At 40.7% G+C, this 20,729-nt stretch overlaps 1 protein-coding gene across 3 annotated transcripts in view; it reads right to left on the bottom strand.

Annotated features, from left to right (window-relative positions):
* Nucleotides 1–2,353: 2,353 nt before the first annotated feature.
* mrvi1 (murine retrovirus integration site 1 homolog) overlaps nucleotides 2,354–20,729 on the bottom strand; it is a 38,681-nt gene continuing 20,305 nt past the window's right edge. For 2 of the 3 annotated variants that reach the window (XM_047810236.1, XM_047810235.1), the window contains 22 exons: nucleotides 20,449–20,605; nucleotides 19,618–20,107; nucleotides 16,944–17,156; nucleotides 14,813–14,919; nucleotides 14,653–14,717; nucleotides 14,150–14,323; nucleotides 13,843–13,920; nucleotides 13,717–13,757; nucleotides 13,535–13,630; nucleotides 11,733–12,164; nucleotides 11,504–11,582; nucleotides 11,203–11,326; nucleotides 11,055–11,085; nucleotides 9,188–9,328; nucleotides 7,954–8,085; nucleotides 7,169–7,322; nucleotides 7,032–7,081; nucleotides 6,745–6,912; nucleotides 6,485–6,549; nucleotides 5,826–5,945; nucleotides 4,197–4,328; nucleotides 2,354–3,683 (listed from right to left, as the gene is read on the bottom strand). In XM_047810236.1, the coding sequence (XP_047666192.1) occupies nucleotides 3,449–3,683; nucleotides 4,197–4,328; nucleotides 5,826–5,945; nucleotides 6,485–6,549; nucleotides 6,745–6,912; nucleotides 7,032–7,081; nucleotides 7,169–7,322; nucleotides 7,954–8,085; nucleotides 9,188–9,328; nucleotides 11,055–11,085; nucleotides 11,203–11,326; nucleotides 11,504–11,582; nucleotides 11,733–12,164; nucleotides 13,535–13,630; nucleotides 13,717–13,757; nucleotides 13,843–13,920; nucleotides 14,150–14,323; nucleotides 14,653–14,717; nucleotides 14,813–14,919; nucleotides 16,944–17,156; nucleotides 19,618–20,107; nucleotides 20,449–20,605 (3,284 nt within the window). In that variant the 3' untranslated portion in view covers nucleotides 2,354–3,448. The remainder of the gene's footprint in view (nucleotides 3,684–4,196; nucleotides 4,329–5,825; nucleotides 5,946–6,484; nucleotides 6,550–6,744; nucleotides 6,913–7,031; nucleotides 7,082–7,168; nucleotides 7,323–7,953; nucleotides 8,086–9,187; nucleotides 9,329–11,054; nucleotides 11,086–11,202; nucleotides 11,327–11,503; nucleotides 11,583–11,732; nucleotides 12,165–13,534; nucleotides 13,631–13,716; nucleotides 13,758–13,842; nucleotides 13,921–14,149; nucleotides 14,324–14,652; nucleotides 14,718–14,812; nucleotides 14,920–16,943; nucleotides 17,157–19,617; nucleotides 20,108–20,448; nucleotides 20,606–20,729) is intronic. The other variant, XM_047810238.1, reaches the window with a different exon arrangement.

Genomic DNA, 20,729 nt, shown 5'->3' with positions numbered 1-20,729 from the left:
AGGCGAACGTGCTAACCACTAAGCCACCGTGCTCCCCATTTTATAACCAAAAACGACTTATCTGTACCAGCTACATTCATTACAGCATGTTATGCCCTTATTGGAGGCAGTAACGATCCCTGCTATTGTTTTCCAAGCTTCGTTTTTCTTCGTAAAGATCTTGTACAAATTTCCCGAAAGCTTGTACAAGATGAAAGCTGGTGGCTGAAGAAACCTCGGACCTAAAAACACGCCATATTATCGCTTCAGGGAATCCTTCGAGTCTGTTTGAAGCTTTAAAGATAATTTACATAGAAATACGACGATCAGAAATCGTAGCTTTGTGAGAATATGAAAAGTGCTATAAGTGCTATTAGTGCTAAGTGACAAATCTGAAAGATTCGCTAAAACGAATCTACGGACCAATCCTACATAGTGTACTTTAGTTCTTCCGTACGCTTAGTTCTCATTTTGATGTATGATACACAAAAATGGAAGGCGAATTTATCCCATCACAGACATACAGCCTTTCAGTAAATGTGTTTAAAGTATAAATAATCCAAATCATTCATGATGTTCATCCAAGAATCCCAGATCAGCAAGTTTTGGAGCGATTGTTTTTTCTTCAGTAGAGTTCAAAAGGTCCCTACACACACACACACACACACACACACACACACACACGATATGGTGGATAAAGATTAGCTTAAAAAAAAAAAAAAAGATTTCTTTAACAAGTACATGTTCTTCACACTTCCTGTGATCCTTCACTGACATACTGCCTCCTTCCAACAAAATACACACACACACATACACACACACACACACACACTCTCTGTCATTTCGCTGAAGGGGAAATGACGCAGGAACACAGGATGAATAACCCCGCGTCAGCGAGTCAGCAGCTTTTCTATCGGAATAATTTGTGCACTCTTCTTCTGCTGACGTTTGCTTAACATCATCTTATCATAGCAACAATATAAAAACTTAACACGAAACAATTCAAGTTGTCCGTTCAGAATTCCGGTTCCTGAATCAGTTATAACGCTCGTTTCATCTGTTACAGTAATCACGGGTTTATTTATATTAACGTTCTCGTACGTATACGTTTTTCATTTCCATAGTAACAGGGACCTGTGTAATGGACGAGTGATGTCATATTAAATGAATAAGAAACAGATTGTTTTGTAAGTGTTGATTTCTTTAAACGCTTTGCAGCAGTTGATTCTCTTCCACAGGTAAGTCTTCGTGACAGAAGTTAGCATTTTGCGGTTGCGATTTTTGCGGTATATTATTTTATGCAACCGAGCAATTGAGTGTTAAGGGCCTTGCTAAGGGGCCCATTGGCGGTAGCTTGGTGAACCTGGGATTCAAACTCGTAATCTTACTGTATGACCCGTACACCTACAGTAGAGTACTATAACACAAGCTATACATTTTAATGGGCAACATGTAATTTATAACATGTACATAAAAATGTATCTATCCAGCAGTCTCTCAAAATCAAGCTCAAATTTACAGCAGATTTTCCGCAGCTTCCGGGTCGCGACGTGTCGTGTTACATCACAACACACATTCATCCCCAGTCCTCTTCCATTCACACATGTGGAACTGGAGCCCAACTCTCACAGAAAGTCAGCACATACTGTATAGTAGGAGTTAAAAAGAAGGATCCTGTGCTTGGAATTACACCAATTTAAGTTTTCTGGCACGGTGGCTTAATGGTTAGCACGTTCGCCTCACACCTCCAGGGTCGGGGGTTCGATTCCCGCCTCCGCCTTGTGTGTGTGGAGTTTGCATGTTCTCCCCGTGCTTCGGGGGTTTCCTCCGGGTACTCCGGTTTCCTCCCCCGGTCCAAAGACATGCATGGTAGGTTGATTGGCATCTCTGGAAAATTGTCCGTAGTGTGTGTGAGTGAATGAGAGTGTGTGTGTGTGCCCTGCGATGGGTTGGCACTCTGTCCAGGGTGTATCCTGCCTCGATGCCCAATGACGCCTGGGATAGGCACTACCGAGGTAGTTCGGATAAGCGGTAGAAAATGAGTGAGTGAGTTTTCTGGCTGCAAAAATACTCAAACTGAGTGTGCAAATGTTTCTTCTGCAATAAACTATAAATGGATGAAAAGTGAGTTAATGCATTAACTCTTACTGAATGGGTTAAGACATTGATCTACTGATCAGACAATTGAGAGTTTGTTTGAATCCAAAGACCACCAAGCTACCAATCCTGGGCCCTTGAGCAAGACCCTTAACCCTCAACTGCTCAGCTGTATAATACAAAAATATATGCCACTCTGGATTAAGGTGTCAGGGAGAGAAAGAGAGAATAAGAGAGTATGGTGAAGGAACGATTGTTGCTAACTGCTACAAACACATGAGAGTAATGAGACTTCTTTTATTTGTTCCATGACTGTACAATGCTCCTATAAATGGATGCGTATTTTGATTAATTAATAAATAAGTCTTTATGATCATCAGATTGCTGTGGTATAATATGGATGTTAATGGAAAATAATTCGTTTGGGGACGGCGACAATAAATCGGATCAATCACATCATCCCGTTGTTGATTTTTTTCCCTAGAATGGCATCGGAGCAATGCTGACATGAGATTATAACCATCTGAGGTTTGCTCATCATGACAGTCGCTCGGTTTACCGAACTAGAAAACGAAGGACAAGGTTAAGACTTTACTTCTAACAGTGTCCGGGTTAACTGAGCCGTAATCATTTGAAATTAAATAATAAAAAAAAAGTGGAAAAAGAGATCGCCATGTACTGAGTTTCATTACCCTGTGTGAAACCTTTTTGAAGGCCCCTTTATTAAAAAGGAGTGCAGTGGCACAAACCATTAACACACGTGAAAAATAATTAATGATCTAAAACGATGACAAACCTCTGGTGCTAGGAAACGAACAAGTAATTGTTGTTTTTTTTTTTTTTTGGAAAATCTCTCGTCACACTAACACAACGGTCTCCAAGGACACGATCCGAACCACGTCGTCAGTCTGATTTTTGCGATCTTTCAAAGAAAAAAAAATTGTGTGGCACAAATATTGCACGCAAAAAGGTACCTCGGAATGCCAGCTCAGACAGACAACATAAACATCAGTAATGAATTTTCAAAACCCATCCCAATAATTAAAGCACTTAAATGGTGCACTTAATTTCTTAACGAAGACACATCTCACAAACCTGAGAACAGTAAAGTACGAGTGCTGATGGAATCTCAATCTCATTAAAATGTGCCATTTGTCTCATATCATTACATCTCAAACTATATAGATATAAATCTTACAAGGGTTTCTGACAACAGCTTTTTTTTTTTACCCATTTACTTTTTTTTTTTTTTTTTTTTTTTTTTTTTAAAAAAAAAAAATTTAAATTATTGGTCTCCTCGTGACATCAAGTTCCCAAAGTTCAAGTCAAGCTCAACTCCTCAGACGGTTTCTGAACGTAACAAGGTTTGGTGTTACTCTGGACTCGGATTCTTCGATCCCACACGCACTCCTAAAAACTTTTTCCCCGGGACGTTGGGCTTTTCTGCCGTCGTGTCTGCGTGATCGGCGTAAATGCTGCTGAAGAAGCTTATGATGTTGACTAAAAGAAACACTACTAGGAACAGAGTAAGAACGATCCATAGAGTCCGGTTCCTCCTGAAGATCTTGGGACATGTCCTTTCGAGGACTTCCAGAACTCGCTCAAACCTGGAGAAACAAAAAAAAGTGTTGAAATTAGTAGTGATGGACAAAATATACATTGCGTTTCTGGTTTTTCTAGCAGCGGCCGCTGGACATGAGAAAACTGCATGGAAACTTTATGACGATACGATTTAAATCTATTTTGTTTAGTAATCACAGTGTTGTTTAATTCTCAACTCTAATTGGTCAGAGGGATTTGTTTTCTAAACATCAAGAGTACTTCCAGGTTAATATCAAGTTTATTGTACTGCACTTGATCTAATATGCTGTGGTTCCTACGGTAACAGCTCATTGTGAGAGATTTGATATTGTGATTTCTGTCTCCAGTGGGGGTGGAGAGGCAGGTAACATGGCATGGTGTTCATTAATCCATTTCAAATTGTAAACACAAACCAAATCACTGTGGTATAATAGGAATAAAACACATTATGCTTTATGTAAGGAATAAAATAGGACGAACATTTATCGACATTCTCTACAAGTGATCTATTTTAAACTGAGATCAGAACTTCTTTTTACCTGCTTGGCTTTTTTTCCTCTCCCAGCTCTTCTTCAGTTACCTCTTCTAGCTCCATCTCTTTTTCTTCCACCTTTTCTTCTTCCTCCTTCATTTCCTGAAGCTCTTTGAGTCTTTTCAGTCCTTCCTGATACCTACAGATATATGTGTACTATTTAAGATTCACATGCCCACATGTAGATTGCTGGATAGAAGGTATACATAATTCTGAATCCATCATGTAGGTGTTTGTATGTGTCTGGGATGCTAGCAATGGGCGAGTTGTTTTGGTGCTCAGCCATGACACATTGTAGGAAAGTAAGGAAACATGATGACCTAATTTCTAGAAGAAATATATAGAAATGTTTAGAGTTGCAAAAGAGAAGACATGACTATGGTTCAGCTTTATTGATTCAAGCTGTATTATGAAGATCTGCAACTCATGGTCTGAACCAATCCAGTCGTTAACTGACGACACACTAGATGCACTCCAGTTTGAGGTGGAGTTTGAACCTATAAGAATACAACACATCTTGGCAGGGTACTCTGTTTGAGCCACCACTGCCCCAACAATTTGATGCAGATTCACTCATCAACCAACACACAGTTCAGGCTCTGGGTTGTTAAGGGTCAGGGTTCAAGCCCTAACACCACCAAATTATCACTGTTGTGCCTTTGAGCAATTCCCTCTAACCCTATCGTCTACAGGGGTGTTTAATAGCTGAACCTGTGCTTTAATTGCAAAAATTGAAGAAGACAAAGAAGAAGAAGAAGGGGGTGGGGCATAGAAGCCTTTTTATTATGGCCACATATACATTACAGCACAGTGGAATTCTTTTCTTCACATACCCCAACTGAGGAGTTTGGGGTCAGAGTGCAGGGGCAGCTATTATGCAGTGCCCCTGGAGCAGGGAGGGTTGAGGGCCTTGCTCAAGGGCCCAGCAGTGGCAGATTGGCTGTGCCGGGCCTTGAACCCCGATCCTCAGATGAACAACCCAGAGCCTTAACCAGCTGAGCCACCACTGCCCCATAAGCTGGCATATCCCTGCTGTAATATGTATGGGACAAATAAAAGCTTTCGTCTATTCATCCATTTATGTTTGTACAATGCTACATATGTCAAAATCTACACTAACATCTTACAGCCCTCAAATATATAAAGAATAAGAGTCACAGCTGGCGGTCTCTTTGAATTAAGAGTCATCTAGTCATGAACGTACATGCCATTGGAAGTTCACTAGCTTTACATTAACTATGCCTAACCTCAACCTCCCAAAACATGATAATGGGTTTGGACCTCAGGATTGGTGAGCCAGCCAGGAGTTGCAGTCCAGGTCACAAGAGAAAAGCTGATGAAATATGTGAACTAGCAATAATTCCTCATTCAAGCAAGCTGATATGGAGTTGAGCAAGTCCATGAGGCATGGTTTGGATGTGCCTTTCAGATAGATTATTGCCAACTACTTTGGCCTGATCTTTACAAATTTTAACATTTTTGTACGTACATGGCACAATATAACAGATAAATAAATCAGACCAATAAATCCAGTGGGTTCGTAAAAAGCAAACCAAACTAAATTGTTTATTTGTAAGCTTTCTAGAACCTTTTTTGCTAATGAGTCTTTATGAAATCTAAGACACTGTGGTGATACCCTTTATTGTAGGCTTCCTCCTCGATTTTGGCCTTGATCTCAGCTCTGATCTCTTCCGGGCTACAGGAAGCTTTGGCCGGAGTAGCTGCCTCGCCTTCCTGCTCCAGGAGAACTTTTCCACTGCATTGTTTTCAAATAGGAAAGAGGCATTAGCACTGGAGCTATAAACTTGTTTTTAAGAGACAGGTTTTACACAATGTCAGACTGCGTTATGGTACATCATTGTTTGAACACTGAAGCCTGATATTTGGGCATGAGAGAACTAAAACAAGAGACGTGGCATGATGGGCCTTTTAGTCTCACCTTATTAACAAGAGTGAGCAGTGAGCCAGACACCTGGACTTTGTCAAACACTTCAGCTCAAATGTTTAGTTTAAATCTCAGAATAGCATGTTATACCTGCTGCTTTTGGGGCCGTCACGGCACATCAAACATCATCCCTGGTTGTTAAATATTTTAGTCCCAATCATGAACTAACCCTCTCAGTTTGATAAGGGCTTCCCCAGCGTAAAATAAACAAACCAAATATCCTGCAGCACCACAAGAGTCCATGATAAAAGATCTTGTTTTAAGAGGGCCATAAATGTCCATGAGACTTGATTACATTTCCAGAGCTTGACATATTTCTGCTAAATATTTGTATTTAGTTAGTTACTCACTTTTCTCCTGCTGCTTGCTGTACTGGGTCTGAACCGGAGTCACTCTTCATACTGTTTGCCTCGCACTAAACATTAAAATAAGGAACACGAATAAAATTTGGAATCTTCTTTCAAAGGCTTTTGTGTCTTGACAAGTTACCTGCAGTTATCGTATGTGTACGTATTGAGAATTACATCAGCCACAGTGATAACGAATCATCCATCAAACACAGGATTAAAAGATACACTACTGTCAGAGTGATGATCAAAATGGAGCTCACCAGTACAGGAAGTGCACCAGGGCCAGAGCATGGGTTAGGGCCTGCAGCGGTGGCAAGGCTGGCTCCAGGACCCGGACTGGGACCTCCTGTGCTTAAAGTCTGACCAGGAACATTCAGGAGATTAAACTTGGGAACCACAGCTACACTGACTCTCCTTCTGGGTACAGCCTTAGAGAATAAAGTAAACACAATTCACTCATGAAACATTTCAATCAAACCTTGAAACACATAAAATACTCGACTCTTTCTTTGATTCATATGAACAGATTCGTTTGAAGACACATTACCTTTCCCATTGTCAAAGACATGGATCTCGCAGTACGTGGAACACCATCATCTAGTCCAGAAAAGCATGAAACAAACAACTGGGATTCAGAAGGTTCAATTGATTCAGCATTAAAGTCATCACTGTGCCATGAATTACCTCCAGTTTCCATTGAGCTCCCATAGCATCGGTTCAAGTTCTGGTTTGCTAGCTTCTTAAACTCCATCAGCTCTGCATGGTCCTTCTCGTAGGTTCTCTTCAGGTTCTCAACATATTGCAACATCACCTCCGTGGCCTTGTTCATCCGTTTCTCCTGCAACGGTGAAACACCATGTCATTAACACACAAAATACTCACTAATCCCTGGACCATCATTTCAACAAATTGCAAAATATAATGATCCAGTAGGGCTGGATGTTTTTACTAGTGCTCTGATAAATAATTCAAAGAATATTAGGCCTCAAATTAAAAATGTTATGTGCTATAATATATTGTATTGACAGGGAATTCGCACACTATGCTAACCCCCATCCCCACCACATGTACACACCAATAAGATTTTTGGTTTTATCATGAGATCATTACGTAGTTTTGCCTTCTTTGAGCCTAAAATAACAGAAGTATAAAGTTAGTTAATGGAGTGAAGGACATTCACAGACACCCTGAAGGTTTGCAGAGTCTAACATTAACAGCGTTGCCACTGGTAACAGGCGACCAAGCACTTCACAGTGCTTCCCCATTCACAAAGTTTACTTTGGCTCAAACATTAGCCTTAAGGACAAGCATAACATTGAGCTCAATCTTTCACAAACATATCTTATCTGCTGGGAAATGGCACATTCCTGTTCCTGGTCAGGCCACTCAAACAGAAAAAGTAATTGGACATTAGGAGTTTTTTTTTTTTAATTTGCTGACTTCTTCCAGCATAGAGTGGCCAGTCATACCTGCCGCACTGCCCCAACCATCTCTGCCCTGCTGGACAGACGGTTGGTGAGGCGATGCAGCACAGCTACAGTCTCAATGAGACACTGGTAGAACTCCCTCTGCTCTGCATTCTGCCATAAGGATGTGGTGCTCTGCAATGCAAACAAAAACCAAAAATGAGGCATGTGAACTTGGCTCTCTGTCTTGCAGAGAGCTCAACCTTACTGCTTTTGCTGCAACAATGATATGATGCTCCACAACTTTACTATCTCTGATGGGTTCTCTTCTCACAGGTCCAACAATGGAGTTCTTATCATCCAACCCAAAACAAATTATTTACATTGCAAATAATTGAGTCACCCAGGGGAATGACAGTTTTGATATTGTCCATAACCTATTTGAGTAAAGCCAGACAATGTCACTGTGCATGTTGCAGCTTTTGGAATAGCTGACCACAAGATTTTACTAGACCCATTCCAGTACTCTGTTGGCCTTTGTGGTTCATTTCTACACTGGTTTAGATTTATCCTAAAATGTGCTGCTCATCCTATGCAGCACCAGGGACTCATACTGTACCTTGATGTGTTACACATTATCACATGGTCTGTCTCAAGGCTTAAGTCTGGGTCTACTCTACCTGAAAATGTCTAAGGAATATGAAGTCTCTTTCCCATAGTTCTTCTACTGTACGTGTACCTGAGTAAATCTAAAATCCCATTATAAAAGGCCAAGATGGATTTGGGTTTGAAGGAATTCCAGTCGCTCTACTACAGTAACACATTGTTTTCTTTGACTGGCTAGTTGAACATGCATCTTTTAGAATTAGACTATTTAAATATATCACAAAAGGGAATAACATTTTAAGGGGCCAAACATCATGTTGTGTGCACCTCAAGGCTCAATTCTGGGTCTGCTATTGTTCAAGATCCATGAGGAATATGGAGTCTCTTTCCTACCAAGCTGAACTTTAAGGAAATGTTTGTTTCCAGTTCTTCAGTGTTTCTGGGTAAATATCAAATCCCATGGGTCCGTCAAATCCAAACCCATACAAAGTCTGTGTACTTATTACAACTTTGGAAACAGTTGACCTACTGCAGTAATGCATCGTCTTCCTTGGCTCAGTCCTACTAAATCAGTCTACTGATGGTCTACTAATCAGAAGGTTCAAATCCCAGCAATGGCAAGCTGTCACTGCTCGACCCTTGTTTGCTTGTTTGAATAAATGAGAGAAATAATGAATATCACTAGACCGACCTTAAGTGAGCTTTTGAACTCTTCCAGTTCTTTTTCAGCGTTCTCCTCCGTAAGGTTGCGCTCCCTCTCGGCCTGCTTCAGTCTCGTTTCCAGAGTGTAGTTGTCATTGCGGAATGCGAGAGACAGCTGCACAAAGGCATTCTGCAGGGAGAGGATGCATCATGCGTCATTTGTCAGCTGGACAAAGAAAGACAACATGCACAAAACCAGGAAACCTAGAGGCTTCAATGGAAACCGATATACAAGGTGACCATCATAAACAAGGTCAATCAGAGATAGAAGTAGATTGAATACCTTACAAGGAGGCCAACAAAAAGAACATATTGGCATCTGATAAACCCAGAGAGCCTATAAACCTTGCAGGAGAACAACAGAAATCCCCTCTGTTATGCCCTTTAGTATTCCACACATTAAGTATGAGATCAAAGCAGCGAAGCAACTCGAGATGCAGAAATGTCCTTAAAGCCTCTCGGTTTTAAGGTCACGATCAAAGCAAGGGGCAACAAGTAGCTGAACATGAATGCCAGGAATGGAAAAGCTACTGAAAACAGAATAGCAGGTCATGACCTTGGCCTGCTTGCTAGCGTCATCCTGGGAGCAGCTTACATCCAGGCATCAAGGCATGTTTGTGCGTCCACATAAGGGACAGGAAACAACCAAGGCCTTGCAAACTGGCTCATTCTAACCTGGTCTTGAGCACACCATGGATATTTACATACGTTAGTATTTTCAAAACACTTCCAGGGACACTTTGTGCCATTACTAAAACGGCTGCTACAACATCTATGACTCACTGCTGTGTAATAAAAAGTTATCTTTCCAATCATTCTCATAATCCCACCTTTAACTGGGTTTTATTTTATTAACTCTCTCTGGTGGGTCAAAGCTTTCCTTCCTTAATACTCGAACACACTGCAAAGCTCCAGGAGTTTACGTAAACAATAAATGGAGCTGAGCTTCAGGACTAGAACATGAAAATACTCTCTAGTACAGACTTAGACAAAGAGAGTCTATGACTTTTCCTGATGTCGCATGTTACTACAACTGAAAAGGTTTAATAACTCGAGCAAGTCGTCGCTTAATATCAGCTTGAACTGTAGGTGGATATTTCAGGAATACAAAGCTCTACGTTAATTGGAATATATACATTTAATTAATAATTATTCATTCATTTTCTACCGCTTATCCGAATTTCTCGGGTCACGGGGAGCCTGTGCCATCTCAGGTGTCATCGGGCATCAATGCCCGACGCAGAGCCAACCCATCACAGGGCACACACACATTCTCATTCACTCACACACTACGGACAATTTACCAGAGATGCCAATCAACCTACCATGCATGTCTTTGGACTGGGGGGAGGAAAACGGAGTACCCGGAGGAAACCCCCGAGGCACGGGGAGAACATGCAAACTCCACACACACACACGGCGGAGGCGGGAATCGAACCCCCAACCCTGGAGGTAACCCCAACGTGCCCCCTAATTAATAAATAATTCCATGTAAAGCAGTAAATAAATATTTCCTTATTTCTCATTCTCAAGCTCTCATTTATACCCCTACTATTTTTAATAATTATTAATTATTTCCCCTTAAAATTAAACCTCAATTCATTAATTTATTGAATATTACACCTTAATAATAACATCATTGGATAATAATTTTAGATCGTGTAATTCAATCTTTGTCAAAATAATTAGCATATATATAATAAGAATTATAACATGTTAATGTTAATATAAAGTAAATAGTCAAAAAAGTCAAAATCCTGAATCTCTATTTAACCCTTGATGACACTCCCAAATTAAGAAATAAAAATAAAGTGCAAGAAAAGCTATGGTTTATGACCAGATGATGAGACTCTCACCTCGACTTCTTTCTCCGTGAGCGGAGGGGCACTGGAACAAAAGACATGGACATTATATTGAGTGTTTTTACAGATCCAGGTGGCAAATCTCATATCTATCTATATAATCCGGGTCGTTACATGATTTCACAGTGTGTGTAAAGCTCACCAGCCTGGTAAGCCTCTGTGTAGTTTGAGCTTGCGCAGCATGATATCTGATATGTTAGGCATGGCTTCTGCTTTCTCTTTCAATTCTTCGTCTGCTGCGGACACCTTTGTAGAAGACGAGTGATCTGACAGTAACAAGATATACAATATTCTAACAAATGCATACTTTTTGTATTGGAAACTTTCTCCGAGACATGCGAGTGCACATAATGACATGCATTGCCATCTTCTGGTGTTAGCATATAACTGCATGTTGTGTACATTTACATAGGAAGAAGAGATTTCTGGGTCTCGGGTCGCACCTTGGTCTTGTTCGGCCGTCTCGTTCAGGTCCGGCAGCTTTGAACTGCAGATGCTCTGATTCCTCAACAGCTTATGTTCCTGAACAAAGAGAAGCAATTTTCTGTCTCTTATAATCTGGTTATATCAAACTATCAAAGAAACAAAAGGCAGAAGGTTGTCCTACCAAAGTTGTAAAATTCAAAAGGGAGCTATTTACATCACCCAGAAGACATGAAACTTCAGACTAACCTCCCGTAGTTTGGACAGTTTCTGGGTGTTCACAGGAGGCTTAATGGTGTCAGGGTAAGAGAGGCTGTCTTCTCCTTTAGGTCCCCCATTCCTCATGTTCAGAGAGCCCACTGTATCCCACGAGACAGCCCTCATGAGAGGCGGGAAAGCACCGATGGTCTTGATCTCAGCTGTGCACGGAGCTTGCTGCATGGCCGGCCGAGGTACCGGCTTGGCCACTCCGGTTGCCGGAGTCTGGCTCTCTGGTTTTTGGATCGTCGGAACTGGAGTTGTCTTTTTCCCCCTGTCTGTAGAGACACAGATCTCTGCACCATCCTTTGGGGACTTGGTGAGGTCCTCGGCTGGAGTAGAGGTGGTGTGACGAGGGGTCAACGTGCCAGAAGAAACTTTTCTCTTTTCAGGTGGTTTCCATTCTACAAGCTTCTTCAGAGTCTACACAAAAAAGGAATAAAGGAGGAGTAAGAGACACAAGATCCACTAACGCTAATGTTTCTTATGCATCATTTTAATGACACACAAAAAGTTTGAAGGAAATTTCAGAATTGTAGATATGACTTGGAGACTTTCTGTTCCAAGACCCATGTTGAACCCTACAACCTCTAATGCCCCTTTTCCACCGAGGCAGTTTGAGTGCAGGTTCGGAGCCTAATTTAGAACCAGTTCTTTCTTGTCCGCACCGGCTCTGAAACAGGAAAAGTGGTTCTTAAGTAGCACCAAAACGTTGCTGGTCTAGACTTAAGAACCGCTTGCGTCCGAGGCTGTGGGCGGGGCTAATGTTAGCGCATTTGATAATGTACCTAAAGTTTACTAATGTTTAATACACTTTTACTCTACCGCGATATGATACATTATCAGCACACATGATAGTAGGTAGCTACAGGCTAAGGCTAACTATTTTCTGTGTTAATGATAAAATATTGTTATGTACTTTCTCGATTACATCCTCCGTTTATACAGATTACACGGAGCCGCACGTACACGTTTTATTCGCCGCGTTTGGATGCAAATGTAGGTTCACAAAGCCATGAGCATTAACGGTAAAGCAACATCCGCCATTGTTGTTGTGTTTGTGTTTGTCGCTGCTGCGCTCTGTTATGGCTCTCTAGCCGGTGAAAAGGCAAACCGGTTCTTAGAAGGTTCGCCAGTGGAACCAACTTTGAACCAGCACCAGCACCAGCACTAGCTCTGAACCAGCACCCGGTTCTTTTTGGTGGAAGAGAGGCAAAAGTGACAAGAGTTCCACATGTTTGCATATTTAGCATTCGTCAAAATTGGTAACTCAAACGCATTCAGAATTCAAACTTCTGTTCTTTAAATATTCTGCTTTCATTTCAAGCCATGTTTTCAGTCCCCTAATTGGACCAGATGTGGTACAATAAAAAAATTCTGAGCCATCTATAGCAAGTCAAGAAGCGGTTAAACATATACTGTATAGCTAAACACAGTGAAATGAAACAGGACCATGGTGCTACATAAAAAACACAGAGTTACATTAAACACAGAGCTAAGGACTGAAAGTAAGTTGTCCAAGCCACATAAAGTGCAAAGTGTGCAAGTCGAGAGACAATACAGAACATTATAAGATGTGCTGACCTGTGTGCAGTGTACAAAACATCGTGCGAACAAATGTAGCTACTCTCTGGTCCAATGAGCCGCTTTCAGCTACTGTTCGTTTCTTTCTATTGCTTCCTTGACACCATGTTTTTTTTGGGCTACATAATTTACATAAATGTACATAATGGAATAGGAGAGTCTCGCGTTACATGTTGACAGAGTTACTGTGTTTTTATTAAGAAGCTCACTGTAGAATGATGTGATGAGAAGCTCGAGGAAGGACTGACCTCCTGCTCGGGTTTATTTGCTTCTCCGTGTTCACGCACTGCAGGCACCTCCAACCGCTGTCCACACAAACGATCATAATTTATATAGTAATATATAGTAAAGTGTTGTAATGACTTTATAATGATAATTTTAAACAACTAACCTGACTTGCGGATGGGCTCGAAGGAGGATTTGCCAAAACATCTGTAGGAAAAAAACAAAACGTGTACAATGTATTAATATATAAAACCAATTTGAACTGGCTAGTGGTCATTTAAAGCATCTGTACCCATTTGTGGTGGCGCCGAGATAGAGCTGCTTCTGGACGGTACAGGAGACGAGCCTGGAGTCGGGTTGGGCGAGAGAGCTGAAACGCGACCAGGTGAATGTTGAGTAGATTTAAATTTACATGCAATGAATGTCAATAAATTTGTGTTATAAGAGGAATAAAATGCTTCATGATGTGTAGATATTAAACAAATCATCATCGTTGCGGTTTGGTAATTACACATCATTCAGGAAAACCGTAACCTTACACCCGAGTTGAGAGCTGCCATCAGTAATTGTCTGTAGTTGTGTGCGGTTGTTACTGTTACCTGTAGGAGACCCTGTGAGGCTAGATGTAGACCGGCGCCCCCTACGGCTCAGGAAGCGATCACTCACTTTCTTGGCCTCCTCCAGCAGCTCCAAGTTCTTCTGACGGTCCTGGTCAGAGAGCTGCAGCTCTGGAAGCTCATCTTTTGTCAGGTCTATCACGTGACCATCATTATCTGTCTCACACACACACACACACACACACACAAAGCTGGTTTACCTTCTTCTAGAGCTAAAAGAAACTAATCAAAGCATCATCCTCAGTCCCTTTCATTTGTTTTCCCAAAATAGGCTTACAACCAGACTCTCGCGTTTCCCTACTTCTATAATGACCAAATATGGACAATTACGAGAGCCTGTTCCAAATCTGTACGTGCTGGAGTTGTAACTCAATCCGTAAATGCATTCTGACTGGGAGTTCCAGTTTCTGTAAGCAGACTGTTAAGAAACTGAAAACACTTAAGCTTAATCCCAGAGATTGCCACGTGTTGATTGAGTAACGTACCTACTGTTGTGATTGGCCCAGACGAGCTGGCGTTCCTCGAGAGCCGGGGTCTTGGACTGTGAGGTCTGAGAAGGAAAAAACAAAAATATATCCACTGTATATAAAAATCTGCAAACTGTTGGATTAAAGTGTCTTCAATCGATAATAAAATCATACAAACCTGGCTTTCTCCAGAGGCCTCGGTTCCTGCTTGTCGACTTGTCTTGGCAGGACGATAGCAGGAGGCGACATGGTCATGTTGACTAGCTTGGATTCTGGCGGCATAGCCTGTAAATAACATGGTTGAACTTTCTGATCCACACCAATACACACAATCAATTAAACGTTCAATTCTCGAATCAGAAGTACGACTCGCCAGGCGCTCCGATTACAATTCGAAATAGAGTGTATTATATAATATAGTTTCTATAGAAAAACAGACTTGAAAAAAAAAAAGTGTCGATTTAACACTTATGGAAGGAGTTTTCAGTGTTAGCGCTTCATATGGGAAAGTCTTCAGGACAGAGGTGCTTGAGCTTTCCGGCTTCTTGGTAGCTTAGGATAAGCTGCTGATTTTTTGTCTGAACTTTGAGAGAGAGAGAAGAGAGAGAGAAGAATGAATAAGAGAACAAGTGTTCTTGTCTTTTAATCTCCTCGATCGTCAGTAGACGGGTCGTAGTGCTTTAACTCCACACTTCGGCTAACAGGCACGAAGCGACATTACTGTATAAAGTGCAAAATACATTCGTGTCCTTTTATCGTTTAAGTGTAAAAGTTCAACATTCGCCCTGTATAAGCAGTGTTGTATTTTTAAAGATCTCACAAAAGAGAAGGCTTGAACCAGGACCTCCCAAAAACTGACCATCATTCTTCCATCACGCAGACTGGAGAGTCGCTTATATTTTCTTCCTGCCTTAAAGCCACAGATTAGATTTTGAGAGTTTAATATAGTCGTGGAGTGGAATCTTATCTGGGTCCTGAACTTTATGAGCCATCTGTGTGGGATGTTTCTGTTCTTACAAGAATAACACGATGGCTTTAACGAAAGCGTGTTTTCTGAAGAGGAACAGAACAGTCGATCCTGGCTTCTTCCTGAGAAAATATGACAGAAACACGCAGGCAAACAGGAAGAAAAGGTATTTCAGGGCTCAGAAAAATCTGCCTCAATGTCCAAAATAGACAGGTAAAGAATTCGGTGTGAAGATTTGGGGGAAGGAAAGGACTGAAGGAACCGTCTGAGGTAAAAGAATAAACCCGAAGTAAAGCAGATCATTCAGATCAAGTTCACAGCTTCTTGATGGCTCAAGTCATCATTTTTGGATGTTTTATAAAGACTAAACACAGCCATGTTTACACGCAACTTATTTTGATAAAATAAATAAATAAATAAATAAATCCAAAGCAAATTCATTTTAAAACTCATTGCTGAAGTAAAAAGCTATATTTCAGGCCCCATTTCTCAATTTTTAAAAAAAAAAAAAAAAAGTTCTGTATACATTTTCCTGTATCCAAACTGAACTAAAGATTTCTTGCTAGATTTACAAAACTTTAAATTTCCCTCATAAATCACAAGCGCATTCTGAAAATCAGAAATCCACCAATCATGCTCCCAGTATAGCCGATTCACATTTGGCCCAGCCCACAAAACTCCATAAAAGGCAAGCATACAGAGCTGAAAAGAAGAAAATGACCGCTAAGCAGTGAAAGAGCGCCATCTATACACAACAGGTGGTAAATATCAGTTCAGCCGTCACAGATGTTTGCCATCAAAATGCTTCCTTCTTTCACAGGATGCCATTATTTTCATCCTAATCGAACATCTAGTCTTAACCGTCCCCATTTTTGGCTTTTTTTCCATTAGTCACTGATATGATGTCAACGAATAGCATGACATTAAATGCGCGTCGTTGATATGAACAAGCGACGTTAAGTTTCCAGTGTACTCTGGATATGAAATTATACGAGTTTGAAGCTGATTATTTGAGAATTGGAACCTTCTCCAAAAATGTCCTGACACAATTCTTTGTCTAAATGCTCCTGTGAATGATTTCCAAAAAAAGATTCCTTCATATCCAGTTTGGCCGAAGTAATCAAATGATGCTTCTTAGCTCCTTATATACTCAGCAGCTAATGACCGAAAAGGAAAATAAATATTTAATAAATAAATATATTCCTAAAGCCAAAATACCTGCCAATTATGCAAAAAGAAAAAAGTTAAATGAAGCTTGCAGATTAAACATGACGCATTTTTTCCCTTCCACAAAGTAGTAAAACCTAATAAAAAGCTCTACAAGATCTTGTGCTGGACTTACAGAGGACGGGGAGCTGGAGTTGCTGTCGATCTCCTCAGGAGAATCTTCCTCCTCTTCAGGCAGGGTGGGCATGTTGGGTGCGGTGGGAGGGCGAGAGCGAGTGTGAGGGAAAATAAAAGGTGTGTTGGACTCCGGTACTGTGTGATGAAAAGTCCTTGGAGAAGCTGCTTTAGCAGGAACTCCTGCTGCTCCACATTCGGCAGAGCTTTCTTTCTGCAAGACACCACATCACAGATCTACACTTTTATTCTACACAATTCTGAAGTTTTAAGTTCGAGGGCATGAAATGTTTACGCGACGAATGACGGCAGCATTTTTTCCCCCTCCCTTATCCTCAAGATCCATCTACCAGAGCAACCCGAGAGGAAATGTTTCCTCATGCAGAACTGATCCTGATCTCAGATATGCCCTTCCTGACAGCACAGTACAGTACATGCAGTAATCAGAAGAAAAAAAGAAAGCAAGAAAAAAAAAGTATACACAAAATAACATGGCTGGTATTTACAGATTCCTACTTCTTGATAAACGAGATCCTGAAAAAAATTCATAAAAACAAGAATTCCCATTGCCGCAGTTGCTGCGCTGGAATCCCGTGTTTATAAATCCATAAACGCATTTTAATTGTGTATCTCGGATACAACGTTCCACATAAAACAACTCGCACAAAAGCTCTTGAGAAGATGGAGCTAGAAGTTCCAAAGCCAAATTGGGAAAACTACTTCAAACTCCCAGAGGAATGAATTCCTGAATCCATTACATCTATTTTCATTTCATCAGAGTGCTACAAAAGCTATCTTTGGGTTCCTGTTAATCTAAACAGAAAAAAGGAAGACAACTGTTTGTGTTCATAGAGACGAGAGAGAGAGAGAGAGAGAGAGAGGGTTACAGATAATTGAACACTTAAATCACTTGAACACTTAACTTCCTGGAGCAGAAACTTTGGGAATTTACAGGAAAAAGAATTTAGGTCGTAACCCTCAAATGATAGCAAAAGCTAAGAAGTTCATTTTTAGCTCTCAGCTCTTGTTATTTTTTTCCTCTGGGATTGTAGTCATGTCCAATTTTCATCATTTCCTGCCGAGTAGCACTGATCCACACCTTCCTGACCTTCTTCTGTTCTTTATTAACTAGTCAGATGCCTTCATTTTTCTTAATCACATCTGCTGAAGCCTCTGAGCTGGTAGCCCTTAAAAGGAAGAAGAATCGGATTATGGTGATCAAATCAGAAACGGGAACATCCAAACCTGTGGGGCATCACAGTATTCAACACCATCACCTTTCAAAACAAAGATTAGAACCATCATGGGTCAGCTGGAAAGCAATCCCATATCTGCTGAACGTTCTTACCAAAGTGCAGCTGAAGGTCACATGAGCACACGATCCATGAACGTAACCGACGATCACCGGTACGACGTTCATCAACTCAACATCCCTTTATATTAAACCTTGTTCTCAGTATTTGATTTAAAACATTAGAATTTGCAAGACTTTCATTGACTCAGTGTTACTCTATAATCTGAAACATCTTAGCACTCTGTCACAGTTAGCAGATGTCCATTTGGTTGATAAACCGTCGATCCATCGGTCATCTCATACCAAAGATTCCTTTTGGATCCAATTATCTCGGCACCAAAATGGAGCCAACAGAAGCTAAATAATACATAGCAGCAGTCTTTAGTAGTGTTTGTTAGTTCTACACACTGCATTACACCAATACACAACTTCACTAATCAGGCAAAAAAAATTCTTTTGGAATTCGGAACTTAAATGGTTCCTTATCTAATTAAAGGTAATATGGTAGATTAATTTGTTAATGAATTAAGTGTTCTACTTGTAACCTGTTCGAGAGATATACTGCACTTTATTCCCTCTACTGTATTGATAAATACTCTTGGATAAATACTCCACTTTATTCCCTCTATTGATAAATACTCTGATAAATACTCCACTTTATTCCCGCTATTGATAAATACTCCACTTTATTCCCACTATTGATAAATACTCTTGGATAAATACTCCACTTTATTCCCGCTATTGATAAATACTCTTGGATAAATACTCCACTTTATTCCCGCTATTGATAAATACTCCACTTTATTCCCGCTATTGATAAATACTCCACTTTATTCCCGCTATTGATAAATACTCCACTTTATTCCCGCTATTGATAAATACTCCACTTTATTCCCGCTATTGATAAATACTCCACTTTATTCCCGCTATTGATAAATACTCCACTTTATTCCCTCTATTGATAAATACTCCACTTTATTCCCTCTATTGATAAATACTCCCCACTTCTCCTCCCTATATTGAAAAATACTCTGAGTATTTAAGAGTATTTAGAAAATAAGATTTTTTTCCCCTCTTCTTTCCATTTCTGTATCCTAATAATGTTAAATACTCTCCACTTCTCTCTTTTCTGTGAGATAAATACTCTACATCTTACTCCTTTCTGGTTACAAATACGCCACCTGAATCCTTTTATATTAAATATTATATTAATTAATATTTAAAATACATTTAAAAAAAAGCTGCAGCAAAAGTAAGCATCATGTTTGAGAGAAACATTAAGAAATATCCAGGGTGTTATTGTGGAATATAAACGTAATAAGGCTTCATTTCGAATCACAGCCTACGTGATTTGTACGTGATACAACATACAAATCCTTACCTCTAGTTTTCCAGCCGGTTCTGCAGTCTGTGCCTGACAGAGATGAACACTTCCACCTTCATACACATCAGAACTTTGTGTGTTTCCTGATTCTGGTGTACCGCGAGTCCACTTTGCAAGTGAATCCTTTACACTCCTGTTTGTCTCGTCTTGGCTTCCTGATCTTTCTTCCAAACCTCTGCTGCTTTTCACTGTACCTTCACTTACAAGGAAATTTGGGAGAGTTTGGTCACACTTCTCTGGTTCTGCAGAACACCCTCTCTCTACACACTCGAAAACTTCCCTCTGTCCTGATTCTGAACTTCCGGAACTTGCTGATTCTCGGCTCCTTCCCTTGTTCTCCTGCTCACGTTCGGGATCTTCGGTCTCCTCTAGCTTGAAGGTCTGATCACGTTCAGCTTCTTCTAGTGAAACTCCACTGTCTGTCTGTTCTTTACACTTTATTAGAGAGTTGTCAGCATCAGCAGGTTCCTCTGTCCTGAAGTTGAACCTGGAGGAAAATATTAGCCTTTATAAATACTAAACAGGCCTTACTAGACGCAATTCATCATTGTGTATAATAAAAGCGAAGAACGTATCCTGTTGTATTACCCAAGTGATGAAAACATGTCTTTGTTCAACATGACACATGGACCTTTCATTTCAAACTAAAAGCACTCGGGATTTTAGCAGGAACTCAGAGAGAGTCCCAAGTAATTAATCGGAGCTTCGGAGGGTGACAATGTAAACTCTGGCATTTCTGCACTGTCTCACGTCTTTGTGAGGGGATTTTACATAAACACACACACTCACGACTCATCCTGCAAGAACTGGGAGAATGTAAACACTGACCCGGCTCCTTTCTCCTGTGTATCATGGTGCGTTCGCTCCTCACATGCAGCACTCAGGGAAGTTTCCGGTATGGGACCGTGAGCAGCAGCAGATCCTCTCTCGCTGCAGTTCTGCGCTGGTGGGTTTTGTTTGTTAACCAGTCCCACAGGAAGGTGATCTAAACAGACAGGAACCAGCATCAACATGAGCCCATTTCCCTGCAGATGTTATACTTTTATTCTATTTAAAACCCAACATATTAAAACAATTTGATGCTAGCAGGAGCTACAGTTAATTTCCGA

This window comes from Tachysurus fulvidraco, chromosome 2 (genome assembly GCF_022655615.1).
Source record: "Tachysurus fulvidraco isolate hzauxx_2018 chromosome 2, HZAU_PFXX_2.0, whole genome shotgun sequence".
Taxonomy (NCBI): Eukaryota; Metazoa; Chordata; class Actinopteri; order Siluriformes; family Bagridae; genus Tachysurus; species Tachysurus fulvidraco.
The sequence above is the reverse complement of the archived record's forward strand: the minus strand, read 5'-3'. Positions and strand labels throughout refer to the sequence as shown.